Source organism: Apium graveolens, chromosome 10, assembly GCF_009905375.1.
Source record: "Apium graveolens cultivar Ventura chromosome 10, ASM990537v1, whole genome shotgun sequence".
Taxonomy (NCBI): Eukaryota; Viridiplantae; Streptophyta; class Magnoliopsida; order Apiales; family Apiaceae; genus Apium; species Apium graveolens.
Window position 1 is genome coordinate 98849637 of NC_133656.1, and position 14775 is coordinate 98864411.

General features: G+C 33.0%; 1 protein-coding gene across 1 annotated transcript; it reads right to left on the reverse strand.

Annotated features, from left to right (window-relative positions):
- Positions 1-6007: 6007 nt before the first annotated feature.
- Positions 6008-12811, reverse strand: LOC141689649 (uncharacterized). Its single transcript, XM_074494002.1, has 6 exons — positions 12494-12811; positions 12209-12234; positions 11934-12020; positions 10460-11818; positions 6411-6471; positions 6008-6310 (listed from the first exon to the last, which is right to left on the reverse strand). Exons 1-6 carry the CDS (start codon positions 12710-12712, stop codon positions 6227-6229), a joined length of 1836 nt encoding a protein of 611 aa, XP_074350103.1. The 5' UTR covers positions 12713-12811; the 3' UTR covers positions 6008-6226.
- Between the last annotated feature and the right edge of the window lie 1964 nt (positions 12812-14775).

The following is a 14775-nucleotide window of genomic DNA, read 5'->3' on the forward strand; positions in this document are numbered from 1 at the left end:
TGTACACTGAACTATGCTTTGGTTTAGTTCTTAGTCTCCAGGGACAATTATTAGGGCTCTTCTGGGTATAGGAATTTGTACACGAAGATAGTGTATGATCAATAAAGGATCTACCCCTTCCAGTGAAGGAAGCGAATGTTCAAGGCTGATCCACTTATGCTAGTTCAGGAATCTCTGGCCAGAGTGAATGAAATTAGAAAGGAGTTTCTAATTTGCATAGAACTACGCATAGTAAATGGTAAGCAAGTGATTGAATTAGATAGGCTTGACACGAGATCCATGCCTTGTATTTAATCGGGACATTGTTGGGTAGAAGGAGTTTATTGTACGGTAACTATTCACTGACAAGTTCTTGGTATTCTAAGCAGTGAATTCATATTATCCGGATAGTCGCGATATGTTGAGAAGCATCACTCACGATGTAGAATAAATGTGATTAATTAATTAATCATATTTAATAAATTAGAGAATTTATATAAATAATGATAAAATAGTTTTATTATTATTTATTTCTACTACCGGCTTAATATTGAACCTACAGGGTCACACCATAAAAAGAGAATGATTTAATGGTGGAGAAATTAATTAATAATGGCTAATAATTATTTATTTATGAAATAAATAATTAATTGGCAAATTTAATAATTGATTAAATGAGATTTAATTGATTATAAATTAATTAAGAAAAGTTCTTAATATTATTAATTAAGGATTTAATTTTTGGAAATTAAATCAAGAGAGAGAATTATTTCTAAAGTGTTTAGAAAAAAGATTAATAATTAAAAGGTGTTTTAATTATTAATGAGAATAATAAATGGGATAATAATAATATTATTTATGGTAAAATTTCAGCTGAAAATTTTGCCTATAAATACACTATTATAGACCCTATTTTATTTTAATCCACATCGAACCCGAAAACCCAAAAAGTTTGGAAAACCCAATTCTCTCCACCTTCTTCCTCCTCCTTAACATCGTTTTCTTGGTGGATACCGGTGGAGTGCTTCACACTTGAGGAGCAACTGCTAAGGATCTCTGATCGTTGTCTCCGATTTATTTTAAAAGGTTAGATTCGATCCCTCGATTTTTTATTCACGATTTATATGCTTTTATTCGGATTTTATATGTGTAAAAGTGTTTTGACATGCCTCCGCTGCGTTTAAAATCCAACACTTTTCACATTAAAAGGTCACACTTTGGAATATCAGTTCCCATTCACCTTTTACTCATTTTGAGCGTGTAAATATGCTTTGGAATTCCCTCGAAGATGAGAATACGTTCCTATAAATACACACCACTAACACATAATGTGTCTCACTCATATAGAGTCTCAAAATGATTCACAACTTAGTCTAAAATACTAAGTTTGTCCAACAATTATTGTTATCAGTCTTGTACGATATAGACATTATTATATATATTGAATATATAACTAATTCACAAGAACACTGCTAATTCTTAAATCACATAAGCATATAAGAATTAACAATTAAATTAGGAGAAGAGTTTTAGAAATAAACAGAGATTGGATTTAATCTCGAGTCCAGAAAACTGTCTCCTTAAAGCAGTTTCGCCCCACACCGTCCGTGTTTACCGACCTCCTTCTCAGGATAAAACGAGATAATAGTATAATCGATAAATCGAAAATACTCTCAGCGAACTTGAACGAAACCCGAGAACTATCACCGAAATATTTGGAAAATTTAAGATTGAAGAGACCGAGAATTAAAGAGACGACTCTTTTTTTCTCGACTTAATAAAACTGGTGCTCTAAGACTATATTTATAAAGAGAGGCTTGAAAGGACTTGCTTTTCTTTTCGATGTGGTACCTGGTATTTATAAGAAAAACAAATGAATAGTTTTGTGCTACTCTCGATGTGGTACAAAACCCACTTTTCACATTAAAAGGTCACACTTTGGAATATCAGTTCGCATTCACCTTTTACTCATTTTGAGCGTGTAAATATGCTTTGGAATTCCCTCGAAGATGAGAATACGTTCCAATAAATACACACCACTAACACATAATGTGTCTCACTCATATAGAGTCTCAAAATGATTCACAACTTAGTCTAAAATACTAAATTTGTCCAACAATTATTGTTATCAGTCTTGTACGATATAGACATTATTATATATATTGAATATATAACTAATTCACAAGAACATTGCTAATTCTTATTTCACATAAGCATATAAGAATTAACAATTAAATTAGGAGAAGATTTTGAGAAAACAATCAGAGATTGGATTTAATCTCGAGTCCAGAAAACTATCTCCTTAAAGCAGTTTCGCCCCGCACCATCCGTGTTGAGCGACCTGCTTCCCAGGATAAAACGAGATACTAGTATAATCGATAAATCGAAAATACTCTCAGCGAATTTGAACTAAGACCGAGAACTATCACCGGAATATTTGGAAAATTTAAGACTGAAGAGACCGAAAATTAAAGAGACGACTCTTATTTTCTCAACTTAATAAATTGGTGCCCTAAGACTTTATTTATAAAGAGAGGCTTGAAAGTACTTACTTTTCTTTTCGATGTGGTACATGGTATTTATAAGAAAAATAAAGGAATAGGTTTGTGATAATCTCGATGCGGTACAAAACCCACTTTTCACAATAAATGGTCACACTTTGGAACATCAGTTCTCATTCATCTTTTACTCATTTTGAGCGTGTAAATATGCGTTGCAATTCCCTCGAAGAGGATAATACATTTCAATAAATACACACCACTAACACATAATATGTCTCACTTATATAGAGTTTTAAAATGATTCACAACAACTTAGAGTAAAATACTAACTTTGTCTAATACTACTTTCCAGGTCTACACACAAACCTCAGTGCCGAACAAGCCAAATTTTCTTGAAAAATATCTGGGTATCATCTGGTTAAGCAACACCTTGTGTGATAAAAAAGTGGGCCAAAAAATGAAATCGATGGGGGAGAAGTAGAATAAGAAGGTAACATGCATAGCTTTCTTGCAAAAGTTAGTGTTTATGAAGGGAAGAGTACACTTGTTGTCACAATTTTAGCTCCATGTCCACATCTCCATAACTCAATGCCAAGCTTCACTATAATTGCTTTTGTCTCCCAGTTTCCCAATACATCAACCTGTGAACCTCACCAGGTCCCCCCTCTCAATTCTGTCATCAAATTTGAGAGTTTGTACAAAATCTATTGATATCTATATGATTTTGAGACGGAATTTAAATTTCGAAACAGTCGGTGTTAAAAAAAATTATCGTTAGTCTTTGAATGTTCAATAAAAAATATATATTTTTACTTTTTATAAATTAGAAATGTATGGGATTTGACAGACTTGTGCTTGTGCGTAGATAGACTGTGCATGTACATGTGTTGATGATGTAGTAGTCAATCAATATTTGGTGCACGTGTGTCTGTATATAGCTATAGGATATGACTACTCTAGTTACACATTTATGATTCATAAATTGAGAAGTTCACTTTACATGTTCCTTCATCACAGATATAAAGCGTTAACTTTACATGTAATCATAAACCTAGATTACATATATCAGATTTTGGGAGAGTGTGGCGGGTTCGGCTCGATTTCGTAATAAAATTGGAACTGTAATTATATATTTTCGGTTTTTAATCGTAATCGTCGGTTCGGATTCGGTTTCGATTTTTAAAATACCGGTTCGATTTTAATCGGCTCGGATTCGATTATAAAACCGATAAATATAAAAAGAAAAAACAAAATACAAATAAGAAAATTTGAAGCGCACAATCAGTTTTCTAGCTTTAAATCAAGAATGTTCAAAAATTCAATAATGCACGACTTATTCTGCACTCATTCAGCCGTAGATGGATCAAGGAGGTAATTAATAAAAAAGACAAAATGATTAACTTTTTAGATAATAGTAATCAAGATTAATGTAATCATGGTCGTAAGATTATGGTCGTAAGGTAATTGTACACTGATTTTGCAGTATGAGAATATAGTTATAATTTTTTAAAATTATAAGACCACCTCATTTACACCAATTTTATCAATAAAAACACTTTAAAATTATAAAAATTAGGGCTTAATGTATGTTATACCCGACAAATTCATCATATTATTCCTTTAGTGTATTTGTTGAAAAAGTTGATAGTACAATGTTATTTGAAAAAAAAAATCTTTTAAAGGCTTTCGGAAGGTTTTTCAATTATATTTTGTCAATAATGTTTACAATTGCAAAATATTTTTGTGTACTAAAAAGCACAAAATTGGAAATTCAAATGATTAATGAAATTATTTTACGTAAATTTTAACGTTTGGTTACGAAAATATTATAGTATAGGTGAAATTTAAAGTAGGGCAATTACAAACCGGAAAGGAAAAAGTCAGTTAGGAAGATAAGTCAAATTTAAAAGGATACTCCCTCCGTCCCTGGATTTAAGTTACTTTTCAGCACATTTTTCAATACTCGTTTAAAGTATAGATTTATAATATATTTTTTGAATAAAACTTTTATGTTTAAATTTTACTCAATTTTTTTTTTCAAAAAAAATATTATGAAACTATACTTTATAAAAGTCTCAAAATACGTGTCGAATAATAAAATAAACATCCCAATGGAACGGAGGGACTACCATTTATTAAGGGGTGAGTATAAAAATCTGAAAATCGATTATCAGAATTTTCAATCCGGTATCCAACTAAAATAATCCATAAATTTGCATATCTTATCCGTTACTTTTTCATAAATTTGGATACGGATCCAAATATGAATATACCCGAAAATGATTCACTATACATGGGTAAATCCATCAAACTTGGAAAAATAAAATTGCATTTTTCATGCCCTAACTCAATTTACTTAAAACAAATCTACAACTATTCTATACAATCAGAAACCAGATTAAAACGAATCGTTTACTTAGCTTAACCAGACACCGCAGTAACGAAGTACTCATATAGTAAGACCGAGTGATGGTCTTCTTCCCTTTCATTTGAAATTTTAATATTTTATGTTAATCTGTGACCCTGTCTATAACATAATCCACATTCAGAGGGTTTTAGGTTGAACTACAACGCTGCTGTAAATTTTCGGGTTTTCCTAAAGTCTTTAAAGAATTAAAATTCAAGAAATTATATAAACAGCATGCAGATTGAAATAGCAGAAATAACAGGAGTTTTATAACACATATGGCACAGCAGGAGTACATATTGGTAGAACCGGCTGGGGAGTAGAAAAGTTAAACTAAATTGTACAGAATAAAGAAGAGAACAACTAGGAGCAAAGTTCCGATTCCGTACCCATCAGAATCATAGCCAGAATTCAAACTCTGATAATTTCCAGCACCGTGTCTTCGAGTAGGAAAGCAAAGTGTGATCAAGTGTATTATAGCTAATAAAACGATCGGAAGAAGCAACATCAAGAAGGAAAAAAAGCCACTGAACTCATCTGATAGAAATAGAGGTAGTATATATTCAGATAAATACAGTAAAGTTGGCCCAACAATGATCAAACTAAGAACACCAACCATCAGAAATGGAACCACAGGTGATGGCCCTCTGTTTCCCATCTAGATTCAGTAGCTTGTCCCCGGTCACTTGAGAGTATTGAAGAGCACAATGATATAGATGACTAATGGCAGTTGTAACTGGTCAACCAATATAGATGCTCAAATGTGGTTATATCCATATATACAAAAACATACATGCAACTCATATATATCACAATTATGTCACTTTTCATATCAACCAAACCTGCTTGGTGAAATAAAACGATATAAATTAAGCTGCAAACAAACAAGTTTAAAAGCATCACAATCAAAAATACTAATTAAAAATGGCATGCATCAGCTTTCTGATAAATTTAAGATGAGATATGACCTGTGATTATTACAATAATCACAATGTTGATCCTTATAAAATAGGCCATGTCAACATCATGAAAAGTTTGTAAAACTGCCCTGAAGGTAAGTTCTAGTTGAATCTTCCAAGAAATGGTGTTCTATTCCATGTCTCTCTACATGGACAAAGGCTTCTTGGAAATTATAATATAGCCTATTCATAATATGTTTCTCGGCAAAAAGAATCCTGAGACAGTCAAATAATAGTAACAGGGTACATATTTAACAAGACCCTAGGAGCGAGTCAGAATCACAAACCTTAAATATCAATACATAGTTCAAGCATTTTAACTTGACTGCCCTAATATCTCAAGCTACAATACAACATCACAAGATAGGCTACATTTGTAATTAACCGGCCATATATTCTCTCCCAGATCTGTCCAGTCCTGCTGTAGCATTATAGTTCAAGTGTTGCTCGTAGTAATTGATCAACTGGCACAAAAGTACATACATATCATTGGACAATTCTTAAGACTTAACATATATATTAAGTTAGAATATAGCAACATGAAAAGTAAGAGAGAATAATCACCAGAAGTGGATAATTAGCCTTGAGGTATTTATTATCAACCATCACCTCTTTTCCATCAGACCTGTATGCCAAATGACACAAAATCAGTAATAAACCTGTAATTTTCCTCTCAGGATACCAATAAATATCACGACATAAAAATAAAAGAGCCAAAATTTTCTAAAAGTCCAACAAATAGTCATGGAGTACCAAACAAGTTGTAGTGCAACTAATAAACTACTTAAGAGAGTGTGATGAAGCTCAACCTACACAAATGGCCCTTAAGTTAAACCATCTTCAATCCTACTTGAATTATAAGCCTATTCCGAAGCTTGAATTAGGAAATCTAAAAGGAGTTCTTATCAATGTCCCTAAAGTCTAAATAGCCACCCAGCAGATATTGTATTAACAGCTTATCAGTTATCATTGCATGTGGAAGTTGTAGGTAATTACAATTTGATAAACTCTAAACATACATATATGAACCAATTCAGTTTTGGATTGCGTGTATCTCTTTAGTGAAGAGAGTCTCCTAGGAATAATACAAATTAAATATATTTTCAGAAAGACACCATTTCAGTTTTGGACTGCTTGTATTTCCTTGACGGCAGAAGGAGACTTGTGCATGAAGATAATAAGATCAGTTTCATTAGAGATATACATCATATGATATCATAATATTAGGTAGGTACAACCATAGAAGACATCAAACCTAAGCATTGTATAAAAGGGACAGAATTCTTGAAGAGTGACAAATTTTTGAGGTTAGCACGAAGGGACACGGCTTTAATTCAACGACTTTGAATCTTCAAATTGCATATCTTTAACTATTACTTTCTTGGAACTTTTTATTCATGCGTTATATTATTTTCTTTTCTTCATGTCTTTGTAACTAATACTTTGTTTGCGGAAGTAGGGAGTAGTCTTTTGGTTTCTACGGATTATGGATTCATAATATTTACATGGTTAATCTTGTCGCTATGAATTTATTATTTAGAGTGTTCTAAGATTACAAAAACCACAAAGTTTTGATTAAATCTGTGGGTTTAGAATGAAATAGGAGAGGAGTTGCATAACCATACCGGAAGATGATAAACACAATTTAAGTAGTTTGGGGGAGATAGATATGCAAATTGTCAAAACTAAAATTGACAACTGAGGGGAAATGGTTAGTTTGAAGGTGGAAGGGTTGTCGGTACTGCATTACTAACATTGAATAATAGAATTGGATGATACTAGTAAAGGTATAAGAGTTATTTTTAAGTTAGTTAGTTACGTTAGTTACTTACTAGGGAAAATTAATTTAAAAGTTACCGAACTATATGCTTTTAGTCTAGGTACCTGATCTATTTTTTAAAATATTGCGATCCCTTCTGATTCGAGTCCTTCTGACTAATTTTGACTAACGTATGTTAGTCTTTACTGACATGAAAATTTCTAAAAAAAAACAAAAATGTAATGTATAAAAACATGGCAGCCTATGTGGCTATTAAGAGTGTAATTACACCCACATATACATCCATATCCCATACACACACACCCACCCTTCTTCATCTTTCATCTAATCACCCGACACCGCCATGGCAGCCCATCGCCCGGCAAGAATCCAGTGGCCACACCCTCCCTTTCATAATCTGATCACAAACCCACTAAATTTCTCAAGTTTTTTCCCAAATCAAACACAAATTCAAAATTTTAGAAATTAAAACCAGTAAAACAAACAGACACATCTGTACATACACACACAACCATCGTTCATCACCAAATTGTTTTATTTAGGAATTAGGGTTGATATGTGTGATTTGGGGATTAAATTTGAGGAGTTTGGAGGTTGTTAGCTTTATATGTGTGTATCTAAGTCTTGTATGTATTAGCGTATTTGGAAATCTGTGAGCTCGAATTCCAGTAAACTCCGATGAGCTCGAATGGGTTACTTGGTTAGTGATGTGAGTGTTAAGGTGTACTGATATGTATATGTATGTATTTGTGAGAGAAGAGGGAGAACATATAGAGTGAGAGGTGTGCCACATAAGTTGCCATGTAATTATACATTCTATTTCATTTTTTTAGTTTCCACGTCAGCAAAGACAAACAAACGTTGGTCAAAATTTGACGAAAGGACGCGAATCAGAAAATTTTGAAATGTTTAGGGATCGCAATATTTTAAAAACTAGATCAGGGTCCTAGACAATAAAAAGGCATATAATTCATGAACTTTTTAAATTAATTTTCCCTACTTACTATAAACAGTAGTGGATGAATTTAAGGAAGTGACTCCGCCCATCTCTGTGTTTCTCTCTCTAAAATTTCTTCTACAAGCTATCAATCTCTCAACTGACAACTTACTAAACCTCTGTATTTCTAATATCTACTATATTTCTTTTTATCCTGCATTTTTTTACTGCAATTACATCATTATAAACACCAGAAACACAAAAAACATAGACTAATTCACTGGAAAAGCTCACGGTTCATAAAATAAACAATTAATTAATTACTTTGGTTGCTTTAAAATTCAAACTCGCTTATTGGAAACTCAACTAGCAACTATTTTTTCTAGCCATGCCTATTTTCACACTCCTAAAACTTTTAAACTCTCTAATAAAGCTTTGACATTATCTCCAACTTAACACAAGTGGTACTGCCTTTGTCAACATTCTCCGATCCTAACCTTCCGACCAACCATGAAGGTCTGTTGGGACCACCACAAACGCAATCATAATCATCCAATTAATGAGACAAAAATTTTTTGCTGAGAAACAAGTCGGAGCATGGATTTGTTAAAATAAAGACCTAATAGATTGTAATCTAGGATTATTTCAAAAGCAATGCACTTAGTAAGAAAATATTAAAAAAATCTAACTAAACATTTTTTAACTTAGTTGCAATAACATAATTTATTATCAAAGTTATAGTTTACAAGTTGCAAGCTTCTAGTAGAAGCTATATAACAAGATTATCTAGTTATATATGCTGTGTGCAAACTGCATGTTGTAATACTAACTTTTGGGAAAGACCTTATAATTTCCTATAATCAGGAAATTTCATTCGTTTTAACAAATAAATCTCTCCCATCTTTAGTATTGTCTCTAATCTTCAGCAGTCCTCTCTCTTCCCCACCCTCTGTGTGTGTGGGGGGGGGGGGATCCTTACAAATACAGGAAAAAATAATCCAAGCTCATCAACTAACATCCTGATTCTATCACTGTCAACGACTCAACAACCCTTTGACTAGTTCTTCTTAATTCTTATGAGAAAAACCAAAGGTCTCGTATCAGTTAAAAAACGCAAAGATTTAGCTAAAATTTGTTAACATAATTTCATTTCTAGTGAACATGAATACTTGCAATAATCTACAACTAAATAAATTTTGGAGTTAACGAAGTACTAGATTATCATAAACCTTGATTAACACCTGTGAGCCACCTAAGCCTATTTACATTTTAAAATTATACATATAATCATTCTAAACACATACTATGTCAGTGGGTTGAATTATAGCCAATTTCAGATATAAATACTTTGCACCCAATGCTTCCGCAAAGGTTTGAACCCTCAACTAAAAGTAAGCCAACCAGTGGAACTATAAACCACTGATAGCTTTAGAATTTTATAATTTGTATTATGCTCATTTAAGACTAAATAGATTGACAACTCAATCGGTATGATTGATATGTATGTGTGAGTGTGCGCTTGCGCGTCTCAAATTAAATGTGTCCTCCAATATATCATAATCATATTCTAAATTAAAATAATAGTTGTGTCCATACTTCAGAAACTCGTCCTGGAGTTTGCATACACTACATGCTTGGACACTTTAGATGTTTCTTCCAAAGATATAAATAAATTCTAGAGAAAGTTGCTCCCTGTTTCTATATTGTAGGTGTCACTGCTTCATGGTGACTGAATACAAGATGCAAGTAATCAGGTAAAGCATGTCATTATTTCATTCTTCACCAAAATGTTCTAAACTACATAGCACCTTAGAGGTCAATATACACTTAACTAATTCTTATTAGGTCAACTTGAGCAAGAGAAAATGTTTCTAAAGTTGCAGTTAAGTCACAAACCTCTTGGCCATAAAGGTCACTAGGATTTCACGTCCAGATCCAGAAGATGAAAAGCTTATTGGCTTGATGATCTCAGTGATAGAAAATGTTTCAGTGCTATCATCAGACTTGCTCCTGTGAACAGAATTTTTATCGCAATTTTGGCCGGCTAGACCACCAGCGCGAGTGTTTTTTGTTGTCAGATCAGGTGCAGCATAATTTGTTACACATGGGGTTTGTTCTTGATTAAACCGTTTAACAGACGCAGCCTTCCTTCTATTCCTCAAGCGGCCATTACCTTGACCTTGTCCCTCCCTGTCAACCTTTCGATGTCCATTTACAAAGCAAACTGCTTCTGATGGCTGCGGCTCCAAAATATCTACGGCCACCCTGCTTAAGCCCCCATTGGTTATTGGTGTACCAGCATATTCACCAGGGTTTACATCCATTTCACAGTGACCTCTTCCACCTTCAACTTGTTGTCGGATATCAAAGGATCCACATCCATTTTCTTGCTCTATTGTAGCAAAATTTGTTACACGGGGGGTTTGTGGGGTTTGTTCTTGGCAAAACCGTTTCACAGATCCAGCTTTCCTTCTATTCCTTGGGCGGCCACTAGCTTGAACTAGTACCTCTCCGCCAACCTTTAGATGTCCATTTTCAAAGCAAATTACTTCTGATGTTTTTGGCTCCAAAATATCTACGGCCACCCTACTCGAACCCCAATTCATCAATTGTATGCCAACATATTCACCAGTGTTTACACCCATTTCATGGTTATCTCTTCCTTCTTCAACTTGTGGAGGAATATTAACGGACACATTTCCATTTCCTTGCTCTATTGCAGAATAATTTGTTACAACTGGGGTTTGCGGAGTTTGTTCTTGGCTAAACCGTTTCACAGATGCAGCCTTTCTTCTTTTCCTCAAACGACCATTAGCTTGGACTAATCCCTGGCCTTCAACCATTTGATGTCCATTTCCAAAGCAATTTTGTAATTCCATATTATTAATGGCCAACAAACTCGAGCCCCCATTGGTTGTTTTAATGCCAGCAGATTCACCAAGATTTACATCCATTTCATTCTTATCTTTCTCTACTTCAACTTGTGAAAGAATGGCAACCGACCCATTTCCGTTTTCTTGCTCTACTGCCTCGCCATTACCAGAATCTCCCATTCTTGACCTATCACCATTCTCATGACTCGCATCACACACAAAAGGAATAATAAATTCTCCTTCATCAAACTTAACCCTTCCAGCCGTCGGTGGACTAGAAGTGAATGCACCAGGAGTACCCTGTCCCTTCTTCTTAGCTTGAGGAACCAAACCACTAGACCTCCGCTTACGCTTCCGCGATCTATGCTTCCCAGACCGCAAGCTTCAAATTAAACCAACCAAAACATAAACACAAAAAACCAATTTAAAATATTAAATAAAATCAAAACCATCTGAACCACATATTTTAATAATTAACATAAGCAAAAAAACAATACCCCTCTTCAAAAGCTTCGATAACATCAAAACATGACACAAGATTCTCATACGGCTCCCATGTATTCGCCGTCTCTGGCCATCCACGCCTTTCAAAATAACACACATCTTAGCGACGTAATCATAATCAAGCACCATCATTAAACACATCAATTAACTCCCCATCAAAAATAAACTACTCCGAAAATAGAAACAAAATTATTAACAAAAACCACAATATACAAAAAACAATAAAACTAGACGAATGGAATCTTAAATTGAATAAAAAATCCCATACCATTTAATTAGATACTGCACTTGCCCCTAACATAACCAGCATCCACACAACATTTCCATGCCACGTAGACAAAAAAAAACCCCAATATTAGCAAACAATTAAAACACACATACATAATGATATAAATACGAAAACCTCGTGTTCATCGAGAATAATTGTTCTGCACTCTTCGTTCCGCTAATATTTAAAAATGTGTTTAAAAATTGTTAAAAAATAGTTCTCACTCGACCGCGAAGTAATTAAGGAGTAATTAAGAACTATCTAAACAGAATAAGGATGAAACACCTTACGAACACGCTTTCGACGAACAGTTTCGATCTCGAAGAAGCCTTCAGCTAGCTTAGGGATTAATTCAGCTTCTTCTTCATCTTCTTCTCCATCTTCTGAGTTCAATTCACCAGATTCGTTTTCTATTTCTTCGTTTTCGTCGATTTCGGCCCTGAATTCGTTGATTTCCGGCGCCGCCTCCGACGCTCCGGGAATGATGGGTTCGTCGGCGTTCATTGTGTTAGCGGTCGGAAATTTAGATGCCGGCGGGGTTGTATGGTTGCCGGCGACTGTTTCTCAGTAAATGCCCTGTGTGTATATGGAAGTAATGGATAGAGTAAATGCATACAGTTCGTTTTAAATGGAAAAAAGAATTTATTTTTTTGGTAAATTTCTATTTTTAAAAAAATGATTTGGTACAGTTTCTATTTTTTAATCGTATGCCACAACATATCTATATCTGTATCTACTAACTTAAATCCCGTGATGCACGTGTAACCGTTAATATTTAAAAAATTTATTTATTCTGTCATATTTTAATTTTTAAAATATTTTTGTAAACATATAATAATTATAAATTTATAATAAAAATAATAGTATAATTTTAGTAGTATAAGTAGACTCAGTTTAATGGTTTAACTATTTAGTAATTTAATGGATATATAACACTATTTATTTATTTATTTATTTATTTATTTATTTAATAATATGATACGTGGTGGTCGTAGTTTAAGAGGATAAATAAACTGTATGTAATAGTTTAATAATTTAGTAGTTTGGCGGATATATAACACTAATTATTTTTTCTTTAATAACCAAAATTAGAGTATAGGATAAATATCTTATCTTAATATATGTATATATATATATATATATAATATAAAGGAAAACCCTTGGGAACTTTAGAATCGTCTGAAAATTATTTATGTATTTTTTTAGAGTTCCTCTATTTTAATTCAATAAAATTGAAACTTCCTTTTTAGATCCTATATTTTAGAGAACAAAATCCAATTTTAGATAAAAGTAGAATTTGAATTTATATAAAAGTGGGATTTGAATTTATATAGAAGTATGAAACTTCCTTTCATAGTCCCTATATTTAAAAAACAAAATTCAGTTTTATGTAAAATTAAAATTTGAATTTATACAAAAGTCAAATTTGTGATCTTTTCTTATCTATATAAATATAAACCGACCTATTAAGCCAGATTCTACTACTCACTTTTTCCTTCCGTATAGCAACTTTGATTTACATGTTTGCATAATTTTAAAGTTTAGATATTTATAACTAACATGGTTTACAATTTTGTTTAATTAATTTGAGTTAATTTTTTAATGTTCATGTTTGTAGGTCGGAGATTTTTGCCTTCTGGGTCTTCTTCTGATGAAGATATTCGTGGACTATACCTTCGTTTGTGAATCACGTACGTGTGACTTTTCTTTGTTAAATTTTGATTTCCATTAAAAAGCTCTCACGTATATTAACGAGTTATCTCCTACGCTCAGTGTTCCAGAAATCGCTAGGCGTGCCAGGGCGGTGAGTGTACCTTCGAGAGATTAATCGGCAAGTCGGAGATTAATCGGACCGATTAATCGGAACATTAATCGAAAGGATATAAATATTATTTTTAATTTTTATAATTATATATTGATCAACATGTCAAATATTTGTTTGAAAAAAGAAATTAGAATGGTATTAAACAATATCTACATGCGTTATGTTATGTACTAATTATTGAGTTTACAATATTAACTATATTTTAATTCACGCTTTTAAATTAATTATAATATGTTATTTTTATATTTTAAGTGAGAAAATAAATATATTAGATTACTTGTTATTTCTTACCAATACTTTATATTATAAATTGACATGATATTGTGTGAAATTATGAAATTAATGATTTAAAATTAAAAAAACATAAAAAATTATTTTTTAAATTATTTTCCGCCTAGACCGCCTAGGACCGATTTTTGACCGCATAGCCTGCCTAATCCCGATTTTGACCCGATTTTTTGAAAAAACGCCTAAATCACCGCCTAGGTCCGAGTCGGGGCGTTTTACCACCGCTTAGCGCCTAGGCGCCGCCTATACCGCTTTTTAGAACACTGCCTACGCTTATACTATTAAACTTTACGGTGATACTAATTTAGTTTTGCTATTTTCAGATTATTGATTTTGTTATGGATAAAATCTTAAGGTATATTAATTGCTGTATTTAATACTAAAGTTCGGGAGCTCAAGGTCTTTAATGGCTGCTCTCGTATTTCGTAGCTTAACTCTGCCTTTACGAGATGCC